We start from the raw sequence: 25,457 nt of genomic DNA on the forward strand, positions 1-25,457 counted from the left end.
ATCACATTTTTAAAATACAGCATGTGGTGTTGAACGCAAAGCACTTCAACTTGCATAAATGTTTTAAGTGTTACGGTTTTCCATTGGCAATTCATGTAACTGTAATAATGTATACATTGAATAACATTTTCAATAATCATTAAGTTTTTTTAAACTATAGAATCTGGATTTATACTGGAGGAATCCGAGTTAGAAAGCTCTTCAATTAATCGCGTAAGTATAGCAGGCAAGAGACAGACATGCGGACAAGGGCTAACGTCCAATTTATGGAATGAACGAACACGTGACGTGGGTATGACGTAACCTACGCCGCTTGTGATGTCATCACGTACGTTATCGAGAAGGGGGCGGTGCTGATGAGAGGACGTGACACCAGTGGAACAGGATGCCTCGACATACGAACTTTGGACTTAGGAAGACGGGAACAAAACTGTTCGTACGTCCAGTTGAATGTTCGGATCGAGAGTCGTAAGTTCAACCACCGCGCAATAGATGGTGGCGGTGGCATCTACATCTGCAAAACATGAAGATCCAGTATCAGCTACATCTACAGAACATGAAGAACCAGTGGCATCTACTTCAGTACAGAACGTGAAGAACCAGTGGCAGCTACATCTTCAGAACATGAAGAACCATTGGCATCTACGTCAGTACAGAACGTGAACCAGTGACATCTACATCTGCAGAACGTGAAGAATCAGTGGCATCTACAGAACGTGAAGAACCAGTGGCATCTACATCTACAGAACGTGAACCAGTGGCATCTACATCTGCAGAACGTGAAGAACCAGTGGCAGCTACATCTTCAGAACATGAAGAACCAGTGGCATCTACATCTACAGAACGTGAACCAGTGGCATCTACATCTGCAGAACGTGAAGAACCAGTGGCAGCTACATCTGCAGAATATGAAGAACAACCAGTGACATCTACGTCTACAGGAGATTATACAACGATTAAAGCCATTCCCCGTGTTCAGTGTACACGCCGCACACCGCGTTAAGAACAAATCGACGCACGACCGGACCTCTGGAACCCAACTCGTTCGGAAAGAGAGGAGTCCTTGTGTCATCCAACGTCGTCGACTTGCGTGGTGACGTCGTCGACGTGCGTGGTGACGTCATCGACGTGCGTGGTGACGTCGTCGACGCGCGTGGTGACGTCGTCGACGCGCGTGGTGACGTCGTCGACGCGCGTGGTGACGTCGTCACGCGCGTGGTGACGTCTTCGACGCGCGTGGTGACGTCGTCGACGCGCGGTTACCGTCACGCGCGAGCGGTGACGTTGGCGTACGTGGTGATGTCAGCGGGCGTGGTGACGTCGGCGTACGCGGTTACCGTCACGCGCGTGGTGACGTCGTCGACGTGCGTGGTGACGTCGGCGCGCGCGTGGTGACCCACGTGTTCGCGGAGAGAGCCGGGGTCGTCACTCCACGTGGTTCTCTCCCCCCACCCTGCCCAGGCCATGCCGCTGTTGCCGCTGCTGCTGCCGCAGCTGAGGGCGCTCGGCCACCGTCGCCTGCTGGGCGGCTGCGTGCAGAGGAAGCTGAGCGCGGCGTCCGCGGCGGAGGCGACGAACGACAGCGGCAAGAAGGTGAAGTGAGGCGTGCGTGCTCTTTGTGTTTTTGATGGGTCGTTATTAGACTCTTGTCAAAGTGAAAGCAGCGTGCAGCACACTCACTCCCACCCCCTGGAGGGAGTTCTCCCACGGGAATGAGATGCGGGAAGGTCACGGACGGCACTGGGGGTGTTCTCGGGGGGTAAAAGACGACGCTGGGAAATCGGACAATTATGGAGGATTTTAAGCCGACATCGGGGAGTTCCTTGCATTCTACCCCCGCTAAAGATGTTTTGCTTCAAGTAATTCAAGCCTTTTAAAGAGAGAGAGACTGGAATTAAAACACAATTGGACGTTTCGGGCAGTGGCCCTTATCGCAGAGAGATAGAGCGGATAATAAGAGTTTGGAGACTGCATATTTTACACCATGGGCTTAAAACCCCAAGACTTTTACGCCTTCGTCTTGATCAGGTGAGAGCCCAAAGTGTCGCTTTACCACCCTGACATCTACCCCTGCTGTTGACAGCGCAAGGGTCTGGTGCTGGGCGTGTACGAGGCGGGAGAAGGCGACGCAGCGGGGCCCCTCTGCCTCTTCACCCCGGCCGGAGAAGCCTTCAGCAGCCGCGTGCCGGGCGGACTGACCCAGCTCATCCACAGGTGATGGGGGGTCGTCCCCTGTTCGATTGCCCGCTCACGACTGATACCGGGTTCTCGGGCTCTCCCCTAGGTCGACTCGGCCTCAAATGAGTACCTGGGTGCCATGTGTGTTCATCGCCACTGAGGAAGACGAAAGCGGTCGGACTAAGGTTGCTGGTCACCCCACCTCATCGTGTGCCGTTCCGGCCTTCATCATAGGTGCTGCTCGCTAACAGCACTAGCCCCCCCTCCCCAGTCTGTTACAGGCTACACGGGGGATCGTTGTCGTGTTGCACTTTTAGGATATCGTTGTTGGGATTCAGGGCTTAGGGGAAGAGAGAGGATGGTGCGGTGCCTGGTGCGCTACGCTGCGAACCCGGCGACGCGAATTTGATTCCTGGCCACGGCTCAGAACCGGTTCGTGGCCTCTCCACCCCACATTAACCCAAACCTGTACCGAGAAATGTGGTGAAGTCCACTCTCAAAACCCCTCGTCAACAACGCGGCGTAGGAAGAAGGCCTCTTCTTGATCCGTTGTATGGTTTGAGAATGGATGGAATAGCCCTGGGTAGCTCTTTTAGCGAGCAGCAGAGGGCAGTGCAACAACACATTAAACTCTTCTTGGTTCTTTCGGTAAAGTCACGTAGAAGAAAATAATAAAAATAAAACACAATAAAATAATATAAATAATATACTTATTTTATTGTGTTTTATTTTTTTTATTTTATTACTTCCCTTCGACGTGACTTTACCGAAAGAACCAAGAAGATGAATCCCTGCAGTCACGAAAGCTTTAAATCGAAACACATTAAACTATTTAACACATTATTGTTGCTGGGTAGTAAGTGTTATTTTTTAATTGCTTATGCCTAAAAAGTATAGTAAGTGGCTATTATTCCCCAGAAGCTTTTGTGACCAGGATAGTGATAGTTTGAAATTTACCTATTTTCAATGAGAAAACTGGCGAATTTGTGTATTTTCGTTCACATAGTCAGAAAACAGCAACATATGAATCAAACTTAACATGTATTTATACTAAAGTAATACAAAAATGACTACAAAAGATTTAGAAGTGAGTAGTTTTTCGAGATTTACGATTATACTGTAAATCACTTTCACGAATCAGCCCCCATGTGTAGTCTCCCACATCATGTTCTTGTTATACTGTCCTTGGTAGCGGCGTTCAAAGTCCAGTATATCTTGGTGGAAGCGCTCGCCTTGCTCCTCCGAGTACGCTCCCATGTTCTCCTTGAATTTATCAAGATGAACATCAAGGATATGGACTTTGAGGGACACATCCTACAGTCCATTGTGCCATCATTCTTTACCAGTCTCAACCAGCTCCACATAGTTTTCGACCTTGTGATTGCCCAGGAAGCCACGAAACCACTGCGACAAAGCTGTCCCAAGCCGCTTTTTCCTTACCAGTGAGCTTCTTGGGGAATTCATTGCACTCCAGGATCTTCTTTATCTGTGGTCCGACGAAGACACCGACTTTGACCTTGGCCTCAGACAGCTTAGGGAAGAAGTCTTGAAGGTACTTGAAGACTGCCGACTCCTTATCTACAGCTCTGACAAATTGTTTCATAAGGCCCAAATTTGATGTGCAGTGGTGGCATCAGCACCTTCCGGGGGTCCACCAGTGGCTCCCACTTGACGTTGTTCCTCCCCACAGAGAACTCGGTCCGCTGTGGCCAGTCCCGCCTGTGGTAGTGCACCTTGGTGTCTTAATCTTTTGTAGTCATTTTTGTATTACTTTAGTATAAATACATGTTAATTTTGATTCATGTTGTTTTTTTCTGACTTTATGTGAATGAAAAGACAAATTCGCATCTTTTTTCATTGCAAATAGGTACATTTCAAAATATCACTGTCCTGGTCACAAAAGCAAAGTTTGTGGGGAAAAATAGCTATTTTTTTGTACTTTTGAGGCATAAGCAATTAGAAAATAACACTTACTACCCAGGAACAAAAACAAATTTTTGTGTTATTATTGTTTAACACGTAGGCTTTAGATGGTGGTGGGTTAACGACACTTTTATATTTACGTGATCTAACCCAACACAACTTTTATTATTGATCATTATTGTTCTATGCATCCACGACAATGGTCCCCGCTACGGATGCGCTCATCCAGCAGTGGATTTTCAAGTCGAGCTGTACGTTATAAAGTACCATACTCAGCAAATTTTGTCGGTTCAATGCCTGCCTTCACTTTGTGGAAAATGAAGGTCTGCAAATGACCGAGTGCGCTAATCTCCAGACCCTGTCTTGTTTGTTAACACTGCAATTGAGTGGAGGAGCTTTTCGAGTGGTAGGATTTCTAAGTCGTGAGCCAGATTCGGTGGCACCTTGTGGCGCTGTGTCTCAACACTATGGCCGTGTACACGTGATGCCTACCGGCGGGGCATAGAGGAGTGAACTCATTCTTATTTTGACAACGTAAAATAAATCGATAGAACTGCAGTGTAATGTTTTCTCAGCTGAGCTGTGGGCAGAATGGCATATCTCTTTAAGTTCATTAACAAAACTATTATTCTAATTTGCTTACATCCACTATCATGATTTATAAAAAAAAAAATCTTTGCTTCGTTCTGAAGGTCTGGACCTGCTCTGAAGAAAGGCAAAAGCAGAATATTCCATGGTCTGCATGAGGTAACATTTTTGATATTGTATTCGAAAACATCTGTTTAACAATATGTTTGTATTCTTATATCTGCCTTTCCTGGATTTTCTGTTTGCACATAGTCACATAGTCACTTTAAGATGTTTTCTTGTTAATGTTTTTGTCTTTTGTTTGTTGCGGTTGCACCCGATTCAATGGCTCGCAGGGCTATACCAAATAAATGAAACTGAAAACTGAAAAATGCTTGTACATTTAGAGTAAAATATATTCACTGTTCTAGACATACAACATTTGAGACGTGAAGACACAGCTGCAAAGTGTGCGCTGTAATCTCGCTGAACCCATCATCACCGTCTGCTGTGTTGTGCCATGATAGTTCTCCAGCGTCGTCATTGTGGGACTTGGAAAAAAATCGGCCCCGATAAACAAGTTGGAACAGTGGGATGAGCAGAAGGAAGCCATTCGTGCAGCTACGGCAGGTAGGTCACGGCTAAGAACCGGTTCGTGGCCATGAAATATTTGTAGATGTGCAAAGCAAAGTTGCGCGGAAGGTACTCGCGTATAACACGTAGGCTTTCGCGACCAAAATTGTTCATAATAGGGTTTTTTGTTGGTTTAATCGCGTAAATATAAAAGTGTCGTTGAACCCACCACCACTACCCGACACAGCCAATTAGTGAGGTTTATCATGTAAACAGAACATGCCAATTTGAGTAAATGTGGATTTACTCTCCAACACACCGGTGTGCTGTACTAGTAAGGAATTGGCATGTTTTGTTTTTGTGACAAACCTTACTGATTGGCTGTGTTGGGTGGCGACGGGTTTAATGACACATTTATATTTTTTCGCGATCTAACCAAAAAACCTTTATTATGGGTACTCGCGTATATAGAACTTGATGTCCGCAACTTTTTTTTTAATTACCACGTTACATCACTAATTGGGGCCGTCGGTTGTCACCCCATTTCAAGCAACATGTCTTTCGCAGTGGTCATCGCTGCACTTTAAACCGGGCGAGTTCAATTTGCAGCTCTGGATAATATCAATGGCGAGTAATATCTGAACTTGTCCCGTGAGCCCCCCCCCCCTTCACCAATCTACACTGACCAGCATGTTAAAATATGGTCACGGCAACTTCCGTGACCATCACAGCATGGGGGAGGCCTTCATCCAGGAGTGAATTGACAATAGGCTGTAAATTATGTAATTATTTAATTCACCTCACAGCTTGGTCTCTGAGTCACTTGAATTAAATCGAAACACCGTTTGTGTTTATTCCCTGCGTACCGATGCACTTGACTGCGGGTGCAGCTGGGTGCCGGCAGCTGCAGGAACTCGAGGTCGCGGAGGTGGAGGTGGACCCGTGTGGAGATGCGCAGGCTGCCGCTGAAGGCTCAGTGCTCGCTCTCTTTCAATACGACGAGTTCAAAAAGAAGAAGAAAACGCGCGTCGCTGCCAAACTGCACGGACGGTGAGTGCGCGTGCTCGTACCCGACGCATGTGCCTACTCGTGTTTCGGCATAATTTATTTTGAATGCCTCGTACAAAATGTAAAATTTTGATTTAAAGCTTTCGTGACTGCAGGGATTCATCTTCTTGGTTATTTCGGTAAAGTCACATAGAAGGGAAGTTTTATTTTTATTATTTTATTACTTCCCTTCTACGTGACTTTACCGAAAGAACCAAGAAGACAAAATATGTTAGTCGTTCTTGCCCCAAAAAAAATACAGATTTGGACGTTGTTTTTGGTAAGCTTTGTGGTAAGTTTCATAGTGATTGGTTTTAGGGATTTTATATTTTTTTACAAAAATGTGAACCTTCATCGGTCGGATATTCAGACGGACGTAACATTTATTTGGCATAGCAATGGATGTCCAATCGGCTCACTAATTTTTGTACGTTCAACCACTCTACAGGAATAAAGAGTTACAAATAAATATATTATTTAGGAATTCATAATTTTCATGCATATTATAAGCATTTCAGTTACCACGAGTCTACGTGGCAGTGTTTTCTGTAATAATAACATGAAGGAGCTGACCTCAAGTGAAACAACTACTCTGCTCCTATACTGATGCAATGATTATTACCTGAACCATACTGATTGCCACATGCACCCGTTCTGCCATGAGCAGCGAGGGAGCAGCGGCGTGGGCCACAGGAGTGGTGTACGCGGAGGGGCAGAACTTAGCCCGTCGGCTTATGGAGGCTCCGGCCAACCACATGACACCCGCCATCTTCGGGCGCGTCATCCAAGAGCAGCTGTCCTCCCTAAGTACCGTGGAGGTGCATGCGAGGCCGCGCGCGTGGATCGAGGAGCAGCAGATGGGCGCCTTCCTTAGCGTGACGCGGGGCTCCGAGGAGCCGCCCCTGTTCCTTGAGCTGCACTACCACGGGGCCTCTGCGGGGGGTGGTGGTGCGCCATCACCCGTTGTATTCGTGGGCAAGGGCGTCACGTTTGACAGGTTGGCCAAATCCTGGCAAACGTGGTGGAAGTGTGTTTCCAGAAACGTATTCCTTAAAAAAATGTATTGGAAACTTTGTTAAGTCGAAAGAGCATCGTCACATAATTTATGACTCGTGGTCAGAGTCTCTCCTGATTGGCCAAAGCCAACAATATTTCTTGAAAATGATTCTCTCAGTAGAACCCAATTCTGCTGTGCTTGCGTTTTCCGGATTGCAAAATGCACGAGGAAATGTTTGTATGCAATGACATTTCAGCGTGTTTGCTGGGTCTTACAGTCGAGGTGTAAGTGTGAAAATATAATTTGATGATTTATAAGCAGGGATCAATTTATATGATGCAATTCTGCATAAAGAGACTAAAAGTGATCCTTGATTGACTTATTTATACAACACATTGTGTCACAGGGTAAAACATAAAAACAGAGGAATCTAAAATGCTGGATTAACATGAATTCATTTTAAATCAAAACAGATTGTACAAATTGCGTTGGTCTTTGTCCTTCAACTGCAACATTTATTGGTATAAAGTGTTTGGCTTGATGCAGTAATTGCTTTACTTAAAGGTGTCAGGAAAAATGCTTGACAGTGATGCTTATTTCTTCTGCCTGTAACTTGACGACAGTGGTGGCATCTCGCTGAAGCCTTCCTCCGGCATGGATGCAATGAGGGCAGACATGGGTGGTGCGGCGACCGTTTGCTCAGCCATTGCCACAGCTGCCAAACTGCAACTGCCAATTCACATAATCGGTATTAACCTCACCCTCAGCTACACATACCTATCCATTATGCTTTGCTCTAAAGCCAAGGTTAAATGCTGCAACTTTTCTGCACATTACTTTGTTGCAGTCTTCAATTATTGAGCCATGTCATCTTAAACTATTCGTCTTTGTTTCTTGGTTTTGGCAACAGTTTCGTGTTACCAATCCATTAGATGAAATAACGGCTGATGTCTATGATTGTTGTTCAAGTATATTTGAGAGGCCTTGACCCCTGCCCTCACCCCTTGCCTGGGCAGCTCAGCCTAGGGGCACCAGGCAGGGAATCTAGGCAATAAAAGCCACTGGGTTGGCTTACAAAAAAAAATTACCAGGCATTTTATAGAAGTAAATAAGGCAATAACATGAAAATGTAAGAAATGTGTTTTCTCGTGTGCTATGTACATTCACAAATATTGGTCCAGTATTTTAAAATCTTCATGCCACTATATGCATAATTCAGCCATATTGAACCAGGTTGCCAGGAGGACCATGTGACCCAAGCCAGCCAATCAGTGCTTGTGTTGCGTGTGCAGCAACAACACCACATTTTAATTCTTTAGTTTGAATAAATCAGAAAGTTTCACAGAAATATGAATTTTTTCACTCATAGATGCCTTTTTAAAGGAGCCACAAGGAGACTGTTTTGAGAACAATATTGCTCGACTTTCACTGTTTATCTTTAGCGCTACTTACAAATGTTGTCGCAAATACAAAATAAACTGTCTCATCCATCCTTACGATGCTCAACTCTTTCGTGCACCATTGTGGGTGGCGTTCCTTTCTGCTGTACCCAAGAGGGTTGATTGATTGGGTTCATTGTTTGGCAGGTTTGGTGCCGCTGTGTGAGAACATGCCAAGTGGAAAGGCCACGAAACCCGGAGATGTTGTCGTGGCGAAAAATGGCAAGACCATTCAGGTGTGAGCCTTAACTTCTTAGTCTTCTGTTGTGCAGAGTTTCAGCAGGTTGGCTGCTTATTCAATATTTGCAATTGATTGATAGTGTTGAACACGGTGCATTGGCTTTTCATTTTTAAATCCTTTATATTAAGTTCGCATGCTTGCTTGCGTGCTTGCGTGCTTGCTTACGACCGTGCAAATCTTTCGGTCGTTTTTTAACCCACTTCCCGTGATACAATCGAGCTGACATTTTGCACAAAGACTCGTTGTGCCAGACAATGTTCGTGAAAAAAAAATCCCAAAATTTTACACATTTTAGGCAAAAAAAAATTATTTTACATATTCAAATATAACTCATTCATCGCTTTGGCTGAACGTCACAGTATAAGAGCCCAGAGCATAACCCCTCCACAGGCCGTGGCGGAGTAGCGCAGTTGGTAGCGCCCTCGCTTCCCATGCCAAAGGTCGCGGGATCGATCCCCGCGTCCTCCACGGCGAATTTATTTTTAAATCCTTTATATTAAGTTCGCTGCCACGCATATAAAGGATTTATAGTGAAAAACGTTGTTTTTACGGGTTTACTTGTTTTACATTGCAGGTTGACAACACGGATGCAGAGGGACGTTTGATATTGGCAGACGCGCTGTGCTACGCAGATACGTTCCAGCCACGGGCAGTGCTGGATGCGGCCACACTTACCGGTACACAGCTCACCTCTCATGCCTGGTCAACCACACCTCATGAACGTCTGTGGCCACAGAGACAGGTTTGATAAGTGTTTTTCCAATTTATTCTTCTTTATTTGGCAGTCGGGCAGTGTTGCTGAACTGCTGAGTGTTCGGGTAATTAGTTTAGAAATTAGTCAGGAGTTAGAGTGGAGCTGACTGTTCATGTTTTGCAACAGAAAATTTAAGCCATTGTAGATAAAATAAATATTTTTATTAAGGGAAATTCCAGGGGTTGGGACAATGCATCCTCTTAATTTTATTAAATAGTTTATTATTTGTTTGATTAGTAACTAAACTTTAAGGCTGGATTGAGATTGTTCAATAGTACATTGGAAATTACTAAAAAGTATTTGTTTCAGTTTTTTTTGCCGGATTTCTTGACCAATTGCTTTTTCAGTTGTCTTTTTGCTATAACATTCTCTGGGATGCTCTACATGAACAGAGTTATTTAAGAACGAATTATATTGTATTACATTTTGTATGCAAGTAGGCATATGGACACAAAGTGCGCCTAGCTTGGCACAAACACTTTGGTGACATCACCACCGCTACTCAGTGGTGAATGATGGTGGCGGCGTGCGACTTTGTTCTCTGCGTAGGAGCAATGAGCGTTGCATTAGGTTCTGCGGCAACCGGTGTCTTCACCAACTCGGACTGGCTGTGGGCACACTTGATGGAGGTAAGGATCCAGCAGCTTCATGATTAAATACAAGAGGCTCGGTGCCATTAGCAGCAGTTGCACTTTAACAACTCTGGCACGCCCCCGCCCCCTCTCAGCCAGTCTACATAACAAAGGCTCAGTCCTTTGTTATGTAGACTAGCCGTAGTCTCAAGCCGCACCAACCTTACCATAATAATAAAAAGGGGGCCTGTCTTGGCTCATCCCCCCCTCAACCAGTATATATACGGGGTAGTATCTCTTGGAATTTCTCATTTACTTGATACAGCAAGCGTGCTGTGACGGTTCCACCTGAAGATGGAAGCTTGTGTTGCCTCCGAAACGTCGTGATTTTTATTTAATTAAACTTTTATTAATTTTAATTTTTTACCTACGTGACTTTACCGAAAAAACCTAAGAATATGAATAAGCAAAGCTGGGTCAAGGGGTGTGTGCAGGGGAAATACCACTGACGCGTGTACACCTCCCCATGGCTTCTGCTAGCTCCTATAGCTTCCGGAGTCAACGCGTGACCTCCCAAAGTCTGTGCTTGCTTGCACTATGCCCCCACCATGTGGCTTTAGGACTTCTTGTTGGTCACCGATCTCGGGGGGTGCCACTCTGATTCCTCTCTCGCTAACCTGGCCTCTTCCACCCTGCTGCACACGTACCCCATCCATTGCAACCATCTCCTCTAAATTCCATCTGCAATGCTTACTTGTTACAATATATTCATGTTTTCTAAGTTGCCTATCATTCCACGGAATTCTTCGCACCCCCCACGTGCATCTGTATTCAAAGGCTAGAGGCTTAATTTATTTTTTAAAGTGCCATTGATTGACTTCTAAAGTGAGATATTACTCTTGCTCCAATGACCTGTCTAACACTGAGGATGGATTCTCTATGAATGCAATTTGTCCCCTGAACTTTCTTTCACAATATTCAGTATAGTAAGGTTACTGGCTCATCTACTGAAAGAGAGGTTCATAATTCCACATCTGCTATAAATACTAAATAGTATGGTTGTAACAATATATATATCAATCGACTAATATTGATTCTTAAGGTTTTTTGGAGAAAGTTAAGTTGAACAAATGAGACATAATATCAATATTATGATAACAATGAGACGAAATATAATTCATCCTTGAATAAAATCGAAGCCCTGATTTGCGACAATTCTTTGAATAGTAGGCGTGTAATGATCCAGCTGTTTCTGTAGCAAATGTACTATTTACGCTGTCAGTACATGCATCAAATCTTCTTTGTGAAACCATTATTTTAGATTGTATAATTGATGTAAACGGTTCACATGACTCCTATTCTTGAATTATGACCATGAATCCATCGAATCATGGGGGTGAATCAAATGAATCGGCCTACTATATAGGATGATGTTTGGCAAGTATGGTATATTTGAACCGATGGCCATATCATACCCTCTGATTTTTCATAATGCTATCTTCATTGGAGAGGTATCTTGGCAATAGCCATTGACGCCCCTCACCACCTGCTGTCTGCGTGTGATGTGGAAATGCTTTGGCAGGCGAGTGTGCAGACGGGGGACCGCGTGTGGAGGATGCCTCTCTTCCAGCACTACACCAAACAAATCGCCGATTCGCAACTCGCCGACATCAACAACGTTGGCAAGTACAGCCGGTGAGAGCTCGCACACGCGTGCGTGCGCGTGTGCATGTGCGTGTGCGTGCGTGTGCATGCGTGTGTGCATGCGTGCGTGCATGCGCGCGCCCCTCTTGTGTGTTTCATGGAGTGTGGACGCCTGCTCCGCAACCGGTACTGCAGGATTTGCAGATTGAGTTGCTACGGGTTGATCTGTAATTTTCTATCTATGTGACTTTACCGAAAGACCCAAAGAGTATAAGTCATTGATTTATTATTCATGATGATAGGCCAATTCCATGCTTATATCGCATTAGGATATTAAAACAAAGGAGGCAGATGATACCAGACAAAAACATTACGAGACAATACAAACAAGACAGAACGTGACCGTACGAAGAAGAGGAACAAAAGAGAAAGACAGTGAGGCAGAACAAACCAGACAAAAGGTAGATTACTCAATCGAATCGCTACTCAGAATCATGACATTTCATTTAAACGCTTGTTTAGGGTGAATCGCCGATATGCCTGGTTTGTACTCGATCCTCACGTACATATACAAGGTGCTGCCGCCGTGGGTGTTTGCGTGAGCGCAGGGCCGGTGGCGCTTGCACGGCCGCTGCCTTCCTGCGGGAGTTCGTGACGGCCAAGCACTGGGCCCACCTGGACATCGCCGGTGTGATGGACAACAAGGACGAGGTGCCGTACCTGAGCAAGGGCATGGCGGGGCGTCCCACACGCACTCTGGTGGAGCTCGCCGCCCGACTCGCCCACCACACGTCCAATTGAACACCCCCCACGGGGAGAGGTCCGTCCACCAAATCTGACCAGGCTGGCCCGGGTTGCCTTCGATTCTGTTAAAAAGTGGTTGCATTTAAATATTGTCGACTAATTCATACACGCGCGCCACCGATATACTGGACCAATTGACGGCTTTTTTTGTCAGCCCTGCTCAGAAAAATATGAATTGCTTTCAAAATGTGCGTTTGTTTATGCGACTTTATAATGGCCAATATGTGTTTGAGGTCACAGCTGGAGAAGATGTTGGCTGGTGTGAATATAAGTGGATGGATTGCATTTGGGGCAGTCTGTTGAGTGTAAACGCAAATTAAATTAAGTCCCTACAACGCCGTGCCACAAACTATAGCCACCCTAGAGTCCCGGGTGGCTATTCAAAGCTATTAAGGAGGGGGAAGTGTGGAAAACTGTGGTAGCCGGAGATAAATGTGAGAAATTGTAGCATATTACATTCTCGTTTTCATCTGCGAGTTTGGCGAGTGTAATTTTTGTGTGCTGTTACAGAAATAACATAATAAATGTGCACTTGATTAATCCGAATTTCCTGAGTAGTAATTAAGGCAGGAAAGATGTGTGTATTTGTGCTGCTTTTATGTTTGTGAGGCAGATTTATAAAACAATACACTTATTGTATATGTGATCATAACACTGCCTAAAAATGAATATATATAAAAGGTGACATTTTGGCCAACGGTCCTTAATAGCACACGTCGATTGGTTTTGTCCTTAAAAATATTTAGTAATAATGATGAACAATAGTTTCTTGGAGCGCTTTATCTTGGAGCGCTTTACAGCTCATCTGGGTCTCAAACATTGGCAGCTCATCCCTGTGGGCACAATGTGACTCGGCACCTGGCCTGCAGTCAGACATTAGGCTGCCAGTATTTGGTTGATCATCGCTATGTGTAATTCTAATTGAGTGATAAAAACGCTAACATCTTCTGACACAATACCCCAAACTTTGGCAACTCTTTTCCAATGCTCTCATTCTAGCCTCATGCCTCCCGTCTGCGCTGTGGTAAAACTAATATAAAATTTTCAGACAGAAGAGCGTTGTCAGATTTTAAAATCCTTCCAGCAATATATTTCCTCTAATCGAATGAGTGCTTCTACACACAGCTCTGAATGTCCACGTCTGAAGATCTTTCCGGCACCCTTCGCCTCGATCTTGACCTTGGACCTACGTGGTGATGGGGAGGGATGATCCCCTCGTCACGCTGTCCTGTCCTGGGCCTCGTTGCTCTCCCTGCTGCCTGCGGCCCTCACCCACGGAGTTCGGGCTGCAATCCGATCTCAGTGGGTGCGGGATATAAACGGAATATTTATACTGGAGGAATCCGATGAGCTATTAACCTTTTTCAGATGTCCAGGAGCACAGAGTGGGAGCCCTTTCACAGATGTCCACAGAGTGGGGAGCCTTGCACGGCAGCAGTTACAAAAGTCCTCGCAATGGTTTAAAAGTGTAGCTGCTCCAAAGATTTTGAAACCACCTGGCGTCTTCTATTGGTATATACATTTTGCCATCTATGTAAAGTACTCTTTTAAACAGACCCAATTGACATCACACATTTTCAAATGTGAATGTGCTTAATTGTGTTTAAGGTAATACAGGGACTCCTCTATTTACAAAGAGTTAGGTTCCAGAGGTCTATTCGTAAGTCGATTTGTTCGTAAGCTCAACTTGACTCCTGTTGATTGCAAACCCGTTGTATGGCACTAAACACGGGGAATGGTTTTAAAAGTTGTATAATCTCCTGTAGATGTAGACGCCACTGGTTCTTCATATTATGCAAGTGTAGTTTCCACCTCCGCTATCTATTGCGCGGCAGTTTAACTTATGACTCTGTTCGAGCAGGCAACTGGACATACGGACAGGTCCGTATCTCTGAAAGATCGTAAGTCGAATGTTTGTAAGTAGAAGAGTCCCTGTACAGTATTATGAAAATAATTCTTTATTTTGGAAAAGTATGCGTAATTGGTCATTTGTAACGCGATGCTGCTGCTGTTTGCCGGGGTAGTCGCCCTTGAAAAAGAGCTGGTATTGCTAAATTGGCTTGACTCGGAAACTTAACTTCTAACTTACAATTATTGTGGACAGTACAAACTAAAATGATTCATTGGCTGATGCAATGATATATAAATCTACTCTTCTCTGATAACTATCACATGTAAACAATTACTGTGGAATGATTTGGGTATTTATAAATATTTAACTTCTCATTTTTGTTTGGAGAAGTGGTTAAGAGCGTCTGTGTGCAACCGTTTTGAAGTCGTATGAAGTGGTGCGTGGGGTGCGATGGGTTTGCAAAGCCATGTATGTTGGAACCAGGTGGTTTTTTAACGTTGCTTAACATAACTCCGTAAAAGTAAGAGGCAGTGTTGTTCATTTTGTCAAGAATAACCTTGCATTTTTTTGTTTTTTAAGTAGTTACAAAATATATGATCAGAACTGCAGCAAAAGGCCACGTGTTTGGGAATCATTACATTTCCAATACCTTCAAATTATTTTGCATTGGCACTAAAGGCTGCTGTTAGTGATGCATTGTACATGTCCAGCCCTTTCGTCAAACCACTGCCCATGCGAGTTTTTGGGGTTATTTGAGCATAACCTTACAGCGCTGGTCAGTGCGGGCTAAAGGCAAGAAGCATAGACGTGAGAGCATAGTACATGACAACAATGCATTTTGCTGCCCAGGCCTCTGGTGCCCTCCACATAACTACAGTATTGTGCATCGTGGTCACCAATCCATCATTATCCAGGCCTGTATATGCTCCACTATTAAAAACCCAAAAGTTCATGGAATGTATTTTTAATGGGAAAGCTTAACTGGCATTTCTTCCCAAAACCAATCAGATCTGACTGGGAACAAAGTCAACACAGCACCATTCAGAAGTAGATAGAGCCTCGTAAAGAGTTTCATCAAGTACAATGTATACACTTGCAGGGCCATACGTGATCGTACGTGTTTTCCTAATCGCTGGTGAACCCTATCTTGATGATTGAGGTCTGGAAATCACGTGATATTTTTCCTTGCGGTAAAACCACGAAGTAGTACAAATCGTTATCGGCAAAGAGGTTCAAAGCAATTGGGATCATATTACACTCGGCGCCCTTCTGCTATGTATGTAGTATGCAACATTGTCCAATAGGGACGTTGTACACAACAATTCCACTTGAAGCTTCAACGAAAATAATTTGCGATGCCGATGTTCCGTTGGCAGAGATGCACAGGCACAATGGGCAAAACAAATACACGTACACAATAGGGCACATTCTGCGCCATTCATCTTTGTGCTATGTGTGTTGAACTTCTTTCGCACCGTTCGTAGCTATCGGTGGCTAATCGCATTCTCTGCAATATTCATGTTTTTGTTTTGTTGCTGCTGCTGCTCAAACGCACAACAGGCAACTGGCTAAACGGGATCATCCGTTTAACAAATCAAAATAAACCTAACACTACGTATTGTTTTCCTTTTAGGGCACAGTTATTGTAAAATGTGTTGAGCCATCACTTTAAGCGCGTGATACTGATGATTACACGCTAAACTGACTGCTGAGTGTTGAAGGCAATGGTAAAGCAACTCAAATGTCCTCTCGTTTCTGCTCAAGAACCTGTGTTACGTGGTGAGAGGGTGGGTTTGGTTATGATGGAGGGACCTTCAGCCATAGATATTCTGCCCTTGGACAGATAAATGAGAAATTGTGAGTGTAAATATTTTTAATAGATCATTTATAAATAATCGTATTTCTGTGCTGCACCGTTGCTCGATTTTTTTCAGCAAGAGGCAAGGCCGTATAGCCATTGAGTCAACATTGGGAGGGACCAAATCTTCCAGGTGTTATGGGGGTCACCCCCAGAAAAAAAATCTTAATTTGAAAACATTTCCTGCCTAAAATATTTTAAATTCACTAACACATGGGATGGACTTTTTATTTATTTTTGACAATGCCTCATAGTGTATTGTATTACATTGCTTTTTTACCTTTTCTTGTTTCATTGTATGTAATGGCAGAGATTAGGGATTAATAAAGTACAACCACAATCATATTAACAGAAATCTATGCATTGTTATATGAAGACAAGTCCAGATATTGTGGCCAAGGTTTAGCAAATAGTTTTTATTTACATAGCATTGCAATGATTAAAAAATATTTATTTTTATAGCAATATATTGGGGGGGACATTTTGAGCATATGTGTATGTGTCCCCCCCAATGTATTATAATTACGGCCTTGGCAAGAGGTAACCCGATCGAGTTGCTGTGGTAGGTGATGTGCAGGTTTGGCGTGGTTAGGTCAGTCTTGGACAAGGTTGTGTGGTATACAGCAGTGTGTGATCGTACAGTGACATATGGTTGGTAATATACCGAAAATCAAGTTAATGCTGTATTTGACAATGCACGTAGAAGACAAGGATATGTCTGCACTTTAACTCGAGCACATGGCTTGTGAAATGAGCGAATTTACAGATATGCATGTAAAAAACCGAATATTGTTACTGTTGTGGATACCGGTTTTAAAGCGGTTCAGATTTTTGCCGAGTTCAACAAATGTTGCCGTCGACGTAATTGTAAGTCAAGATCCACGTAACCTACAACGTGTTGTTGTTATGTGGCCATACAGAGGTGTGGGGGATTCCCCATCACCCAGAATGTGTCGGTGAAGAGTGACTTTTTAACTCGGCTTGTTAAAACTAAAACCGGTAACCGCTTTGAGAACATAGGTGACCCATTTAAAACGATACTAGAGCGTCGTTAAAGACGCCGGACGCGTTTTCACAGTCACATTCGTGCTGTTACGGATGGCTCAATCGTTGGAGCAACTTCCGCCCATGAACTGGCCCACCCAACTTCTTGGTTCTTTCGGTAAAGTCACGTAGAAGGGAAATAATAAAATTACAATTCTCACGACGTTTCGGCCACAACGCAAGCAGCCGTCCTCAGGTGAAGAACAGGGATGTCTGAATGACGCTGTCACCTGAGGACGGCTGCTTGCGTTGTGGCCGAAACGTCGTGAGAATTGTACTTTATTATGTTTATTTGTATTATTTTATTATTTCTCTTCTACGTGACTTTACCGAAATAACCAAGAAAATGAATCCCTGCAGTCACGAAAGCTTTAAATCGAAATTGACCCACCCAAGTTTGAGTCCTGGCCCTGGCTGAACGTGGCGAAGTTGATGTTGGGAGATGCGACCCCGTGGGCTTCTAACGTTTCACCAAATTCGTCATGGCCATCGTGGTGAAGTGTGGTCGAATAAGCCCCGTGGGCTGGTGAATGGGAAGCCTTCACATCCTAGAAGTGACTGACAGTCGATGTACATTGTTATATAAAAGCCCCATAACAAATCATTGGAATGTTTTCTCATTCACCAAGTTCCAAAACTGGTTGGTGTCGGACGGTCCTGAACACACTGCCAAATGCGTGTCTACATGGTAGAGTACATTTTATATTTGATCTGTACGTTATCCAAATTAATGAATTTACGACGAGCCACTGTAATGGACCTCTGTTACAAATAGCTTTGCAGCTCACCGGATTCATCCAGTATTCTATGTCTGAGACGTCTTTCGCAATCACCCGGCAGTAAACACCACTCGCTCTATCGACCACATTGCGTGACCAGCGTCGGCTGTTAATGGCGCACCAATTAACGCAGCGTAAAAAAGAGCAACGGGGGGACACCCCCTTGACCTCACTCACACCACCCTCCCTCCACTCCCCACTTCTCTCACGCATGAGATAACCGGGGCTGTGTGTGTGCACAGAAACTGAGGCTGGAGGGGGGGTGGTGGCAGAGAAGAGGTAAAATCTGCAGCGCATGGAAAATGAACAAAGCCACCAACCACCACCAGTGCCCTCCCACCCGCTCCAACTCACTTCTGGCCATGTGTTCCGAGCCACGTACGAGCAAATGACGTCAGCCCTTTAAAGGGGGAGGGGCTTACAGCAGCGAGGGGGCGTGGCGGTGTTCAAAGAGGGCGGGGTTTAATGGGGGGGGGGGGGGGGGGGCCTCATGAAGACTTCCGGTGGCGAGAGCGTTCGCTGATTGGCCCACACGTGTGAATGAGAATGCATTGGACACACGAGGAATCGGATGAGCTGTAAAGCTCTTTCTCGCGGACGTCCAGTCGGGGCGGATAAGAACGTGACGACAACAAACAGTACAAAAAAACACGATAGGAGTGCAAAGTACAAGAAATGTAAATAAATCACCCAAACACTTACAAATGCAACACTCAACCATCCACCAATGCTACGAGACGAAGCCCACTGAGGTGTAAACTTATTTTTCAGAAGCGACCTGGCCACAAATGATAGCTCAACAAAGTGGCCCCATCATTCGGAGAAGATAACAACGGGTAGAGACTCAACGCGTTCGTCAAGAACGCGCTGCCTGGCCTTTTAAAGAGAGAGACGGGAATAAAAACAATTGGACGTTTCGGGCAATGACCCTTATCGCAGAGAGATAGAGCGGATAATAAGAGTTTGTTGGAGACTGCACATTTTACACCATGGGTCCTGATAAGAATGACATTTCAGAAATGTTTCCTGATGGAACAGTTTTTAGATATTTTAACCGGTACATGATGAATAGTTACCTAAAAGTCGATACAGTGCTGTTTACCGGTGCAGTGTGTTGGGACCCTTTAACACGTTCCGGGGGGAGGGGGGAGGATGGAGAGGGGGAGGAGAGGGGGGAGGAAGGGGAGGGAGGGGGGGGGAGGGAGGGGGGGATGGGGGAGGGAGGAGAGGGGGGAGGGGAGGGGGAGGAGAGGGGGGAGGGAGGGGAGGGAGGGGGGGATGGGGGAGGGAGGAGAGGGGGGAGGGGAGGGGGAGGAGAGGGGGGAGGGAGGGGAGGGGGAGGAGAGGGGGGAGGATGGAGAGGGGGGAGGAAGGGGAGGGAGGGGGGGGAGGGAGGGGGGGATGGGGGAGGGAGGAGAGGGGGGAGGGGAGGGGGAGGAGAGGGGGGAGGATGGAGAGGGGGAGGAGAGGGGGGAGGAAGGGGAGGGAGGGGGGGAGGGAGGGGGGGATGGGGGAGGGAGGAGAGGGGGGAGGGGAGGGGGAGGAGAGGGGGGAGGGAGGGGAGGGGGAGGAGAGGGGGGAGGGAGGGGAGGGGGAGGAGAGGAGAGGGGGGAGGAAGGGGAGGGGGGTAGGAGGAGAGGGGGGATGGGGGAGGAAAGAGAGGGGTGAGGAAGGAGAGGGGGAGGAAGGAGAGGGGGGGAGGAAGGAGAGGGGGGAGGGAGGAGAGTGGGGAGGAGAGGGGGGGGCGAGGGGAGCAGAGGGATGGGAAGTCGGTGATGGAGGGAGGGGAGGGAGGAGAGGGGAGGGACGGAGGGGAGGGAGGGCTCGTAGTGGGCGTGGCTACCCGCGTGGTGGGCGTGGCTTGAGCTCTCGTGACGTTGCGCGTGGAAGAGGCAACCACCAAGCGCCGCGCGACACGCGTCTGGACTTGACTCGCGCTTGCAGTTGCCACCTTGAAGCAGCAGCAACAACAGCAGCAGCGGCAGTCGCAAGCAACAACAGCGGCAGCAGCAGCAGCAGCAGCAACAGCAGCAAGCAACAACAGCGGCTAACGTTAGAGGGGTGTGGCTGGGATGAGTTGCGGTTCGGGTCCTCCGTTTTGATTTGATTTTGCTGGGAGGGGAGGCGAGATTCTTGAGTTGTTTATGAAGTTGAAACTCAGATTTGTTTAACGTGGTGGCGGTAGTGCAGTTTAGTGGGTAACAGGCGATGGTGGTGCAGTTAAGTGGCGGAAAGTTGTGGATATTAAGTGCTCTGTGAGCCATTTCGTAGCTGCAGGTGGTTGTGGTGGAACACGTGTGTTAGTGAAGCACTGTTAGATAATGGTCGTTGTAACTAACTGGCGTTGTGTGTGTCGCCTTTGCTTTGTGATTGCGTATCGTGGCTTGTAGTGGGATTGTACACTCGGTTTGGAATGGCACAGTAATTATCGATTCGTCTTTGCACTTCGTGTGTGTTGTTGATTGTAATAGGTGGCATCGTGTGCGAATTGGCTTGAGCACATGTAACACATCACTTGTGGTTGCCCTTGTTTGTTGGCGGCGTTTACGGATAGTGTTTGTAGCTGGTTAAGAGTTGATCATCGTTGGTTGTTTGTAGTTAAAATTGGTGCTTTTTAAAAAAAAAAATCTGCCATTGGTGCTTTCACGTTTTGATAGGTGCTATAGTTAGCGGTGCTTGTGGAGTGCCACCACCATCGTTTTTACCCCCCTTGTTATGAGCAAGTGAATAATTGCTCATGGGAGCCCTGTGTACATGGGCCCTGTGGGTATGGGCCCTATCGCTGCTGCTGGTGCCACCACCGCTGCTGTTTGGCTTTGCACCGGACCAAGATCTGGGGCCAGGACCGACTGATTCGGGCCGTGGTGGAGTTGGGATCCTCGCTGGGGGCAAGACGCCGAGCTCCAGGTCAGTCGAGGTCGTCTCTCTCTCATCTCCTTTTTCTCTCTCTCGAGAGAGAGTTAATTTGGGGGGAAGACCACCGACCATCATTGTTCGGAACGCCGTCGTCTGCACGCACACCGCAACGCAGTTTCGTTAACCGTACAACGAAACGCGAACATTTAACATTCGCTCGTTCGCGTACTCATTAATACAGAAATGTGACCAGACTTTAAAAAAATATATATACCGTGCCCCGTGTGTGTTTATTGTCCACGTGTATTATGTATTATAACACGCGGGTTGAGCCATGCGAGCAAGTTGAGTGAATGTAATGTGACCCTGGGGGGGTGGGGGGTGGTGACCCCGTGAATTATCAGCGGTTCTAATCCAACAGCTCTCCCTGTACAAGTGTTGGCGGATCACAGATTTGTGAAACGAGCAAAACTTCACGATTGCAAAGACCTTTTTATATATATATAAAGAGTGAGCAGTAAGTTGGATCTTACCCCTGATGCCACCCGGCGTTTTTCCAAAGACAACGGGGACAGGCACTCTGTAACAACTAAAACATGAAGAAAAGCAATTTGGCCAGACATACACATTTGAGGAACTTTCAAACGACTTTGAATGTACCCTGAAGATAATTGTTGAAGACACGCACTGTGGTAATACTGTATTAGTCGGCGTATACCACGATCTCGGGGTAAGGCGAGATAATTCAAAAGGGAATGAAAATGTGTAGTGAAATTTTTTTTCTAAATGTTCCCGTTTATAAAAGTTCATTTTATGACGTTAAAGGACTTAGTTACTGTACTCAAGTGTCTTGTGCAATACTATAACCACACACACTATGTTATTTTCTGGTGTTAGGCCTTGTTTACAAAATGAGATGTTATTCCATTGGATCCCCCCCACCTGGTTTAAATAACGCTAGTAACCCCGAATACTGTGTAGGGTACAGTGTTAGTCATGCAATGTGCAGTAATTTAATCAAACTGTAAGGCCATGTGCACAGTCACATGGCCTTGTGGTGTAGGGGAGGGGGTAGCACATGCCTTCTTACACTTTGGCACAACGCAGCATAGAGGCTGTGTGCGCACTATCGAATGTAACATGGTACTTATTAAATGTTGCATTTGCCAGGGGGGGTTAAACATTGTGCTGATGTTTGTGCTTGTTAAATCTGATGTTAAACTAGCTGCATGACATGAACCTCCCAATGGGATGCACACGCAAATCCTCCTGTTGTTTGTACAATACCTTTCAATTTACTTTTGGGAGGGTGATTGTTACATTCTTATGTTTAGCAGTGGAAATTGACAAGTGGTTTCGACTCTATGAGCATTGTTTTCCAGAGCTTATGTAAAAAAAAACAGATTAATTTTTGGTCAATCACATACCGTACTTGGGGTGCATTTGTCTGTTAGCTGCCCTTTCCAGATCACACTTCTTGAGTTTTCAATTCATGTAGTAATTGGAGTGGATGTTGCTACTTTAGATGTCTTACAGGGTTATGGATAAGATTGGGGGTTTGGTTTGGGTTGTTAAATATAGAATAGTATTTTGACTTAACTTTCGTGACTGCCTTAACTTAACCTGAGTGAGCGTACTGGCAGTCTATAATGTAGACTTATTCTTGGTTCTTTCAGGAATAAAATAAAAAAGAATACAAATATGAAACCGAAAGAACAAAAAATATGTCTACATTAGAGACTGCCAGTACGCTCACTCAGGTTTAGAACCAGGCTACAGTCTACATTATAGACTGCCAGTACACTCACCAAACTTAATAACCAGGCTACATTATAGACTGCCGTAGTACACTCCGATTAAGAACCAGGCTACAGTCTACATTAGTGGGTTTTTAAAAAAAATGTAGATATTTTTATGCACTTTATTGAATAATGTTTCTACCTACGTGACTTTACCGAAAGAACCAAAGAATATATAATTGTAATCATACTTTAATGCTGTATAAACTAAGTAAACCTTCGCCGAGTCTCAATATTTTTTTTCTAGCATGGTAATACACTAGAATGAACGTTCAATTAATATTTGGTATGTGAGATGAAACTGAAATATACTTTGGGATAACACTCAGAGTTCTGCACAGATTGATTGGAGCTCGCAACCCCAACCTAGAACACCTGGTGCAGTATTTCCAAGCAGTTTCCCATGAAAGTATTAACCAGGCTCAACTCTGCATAGATTCTAAAATACCACACAGATCAGGCCTAAGTCGGGTGATTAAGATAAAATACATTAGATTTGTGAGTATTCATAACTCAAGATCATCACTTATTAATCAGCATTACACATGTGGTTATCGCAGAGTGAACATGATTCGGCTCATGTTTGAGCCATTTCTGCTATGAAGAAGAGCCTTTTGTGAAAACTCGCATTTCTTTTAGGACTGTTCTTGACGAATATGCTGAATGAAGTTTGTTAATTGTGCTTGTGCACCACTACCAATGCAGGATCACCAAATAATTAGTTTTGCATCGTTAAAAGTGAAATTGAATCGTGTCTGTCAGCTAAACCCCAAAAAACCCAAATTGTGATATTTTATAAGGCCTAACGGCTTGACATTGACTTCGTGCATATTGGCACATGACGAAATGTGCACTTTTAACAAGAATTGTGTTTTAAATCTGGCCATTGCCGTTCTTAAAAACAAACAAAACCCAGTTATGTTTAAAGAAAATTCCAGCATCTGAAAAGTCAGAAGTTACAGTTTTTTGTTTGCATTTAATTCAGGATCTACGTGTGGGTGATATTTGTCTTTTCGGACATACGGTTGGTTTAATTTAGTTTGAAGAAAAAAAGAAAACCCCATCGCTTTTTTCCAGGCATGCTTGTATTATTGACATTTTGAGTAACTTGTATCCATCCCGTGATATTTGGCTAACTGACACGTGATCACTGACGACATTGGTGTTGCTCTGTCTAAAATAAATCACAGATTTAAGTGATGATTATTACTTTTAGTATTCTCCTTTATTGAATTTGCTCTCACTTTAATAGTTTTTTAAATAGAGCCATTGATGCAGTGGTGTCTCGTATTTATTCTAACCTGTTCAGCCTCATCAAGTAACCCACTCGTCCATTAACCCACACGTTACAGCGCATGTAAGCTGAGTATAGTGTGTAAACGTGTGTTCTCCTGGGTTAGGCCACAGTCTTGACTTGAAGATGCTTGGTCATTGTCCTTCCAAATATGAATGTATTTCTTTGGGGAACGGTGACAGTGATTTTGTGCAAATCCCTTAGAACCCAGTGACCTCGGTTCGATTCCTGGCCACGGATAACATCAGTGGCGAGTTATCAGATAGCGGAACCAGGCTTGAACCTCCCATTCACCTACCCGCACTGACCAGCATGGTGTAGTATCGTCACACAGCCCCCATGGGGAGACTTTTGTTCAGGAGTGGTTATGACAAAGGGCGAAAGGTTTTTAGTATTGTCGACTGTCAGTTTTATACCCAGAGATGTTTGTTTTAGCTCAAGTTCCTTTCCTTCCGACTAGTATGTCCGTAAAAACTTTTGTCTACCTGCTGCATTTCACCAATTTTTATGATGCTATGCCTTGTTAAAAATTCCTGGAAGTAGTTCATAAGTTGTTCGTAGTTTTAGACAACTGGCTTATGCTTTGGTTGACTCTCCCGTGCTGTTGACGAGTAGTACAGTGTCAACATGCGTCACTGTTTGCGTAGTTCCTGTAAGAAAGGGGGACGTGTCGCTTCGGGGTTAAGAAGCATGGCTTATTGTGTCATGTCTCAAACGTGTTCTGGAATGAAACCGTAAATACCATGGGCTCTGGAAAGAAGAAAACAACTTGAAGTGAAAGAATATTGCATCAGATGAACTACATGCTGAGCATATTCTTGGGCTCTTTCGGTAAAGTCACGTAGATAGTTTAAAATTAATAAAATAAACAAAAACTACGACGTTTCGATCACAACACAAGCGATTGTCATTAGGAGGAAAAAAGATAGTTCGCTTGTGTTGTGATCGAAACGTCGTAGTTTTTGTTTATTTTATTAGTTTGAACATATCTACGTGACTTTACCGAAAGACCCAAAGAAATGATCACGAAAGGTTTAAGTCAAGATTGTACATGCTGAGCAGCTTTGTTAAAAAACAAACCTAAATTCAGTCTAAAGAGATGTTTGCTGAACATAAGGTGTCTAAAATGTGTCTGCTTCTCATACAGAAATTAAAATGGTCAAAAAATAACACGGCATTACTGCCGATTGAATGTTTCACTGTACAATTTTGTAGTTGCCATAAATTGGCTTTCCT

At 44.9% G+C, this 25,457-nt stretch overlaps 2 protein-coding genes across 3 annotated transcripts in view; both read left to right on the top strand.

The window, feature by feature from the left end:
• The first annotated feature begins 1,367 nt into the window (after window positions 1-1,367).
• LAP3 (leucine aminopeptidase 3) lies at window positions 1,368-13,279 on the top strand. The gene is made up of 12 exons (XM_061552960.1): window positions 1,368-1,593; window positions 2,084-2,214; window positions 4,794-4,848; window positions 5,196-5,298; window positions 6,132-6,291; window positions 6,956-7,285; window positions 7,909-8,033; window positions 8,872-8,960; window positions 9,540-9,642; window positions 10,269-10,348; window positions 11,874-11,986; window positions 12,544-13,279. Exons 1-12 carry the CDS (start codon window positions 1,465-1,467, stop codon window positions 12,734-12,736), a joined length of 1,611 nt encoding a protein of 536 aa, XP_061408944.1. The 5' UTR covers window positions 1,368-1,464; the 3' UTR covers window positions 12,737-13,279.
• A 6,892-nt stretch (window positions 13,280-20,171) lies between these two features.
• EIF2AK3 (eukaryotic translation initiation factor 2 alpha kinase 3) overlaps window positions 20,172-25,457 on the top strand; it is a 31,873-nt gene continuing 26,587 nt past the window's right edge. For both annotated transcript variants that reach the window (XM_061552933.1, XM_061552934.1), the window contains exon 1: window positions 20,172-21,179. In XM_061552933.1, the coding sequence (XP_061408917.1) occupies window positions 21,010-21,179 (170 nt within the window). In that variant the 5' untranslated portion in view covers window positions 20,172-21,009. The remainder of the gene's footprint in view (window positions 21,180-25,457) is intronic.

The sequence above is a fragment of the Lethenteron reissneri genome, chromosome 17 (assembly GCF_015708825.2).
Source record: "Lethenteron reissneri isolate LAM-NWPU_2019-01 chromosome 17, ASM1570882v1, whole genome shotgun sequence".
In the NCBI taxonomy this organism is placed as follows: Eukaryota; Metazoa; Chordata; class Hyperoartia; order Petromyzontiformes; family Petromyzontidae; genus Lethenteron; species Lethenteron reissneri.

Excerpts from the sequence above, each read along its gene's own strand:
- LAP3 (XM_061552960.1), top strand. The coding sequence starts at position 1,465 with ATGCCGCTGTTGCCGCTGCTGCTGCCGCAGCTGAGGGCGCTCGGCCAC. Across the intron at positions 4,849-5,195 it reads TATTCCATGGTCTGCATGAG|TTCTCCAGCGTCGTCATTGT; the intron begins GTAACATTTTTG and ends GTGCCATGATAG. Across the intron at positions 10,349-11,873 it reads TGTGGGCACACTTGATGGAG|GCGAGTGTGCAGACGGGGGA; the intron begins GTAAGGATCCAG and ends ATGCTTTGGCAG.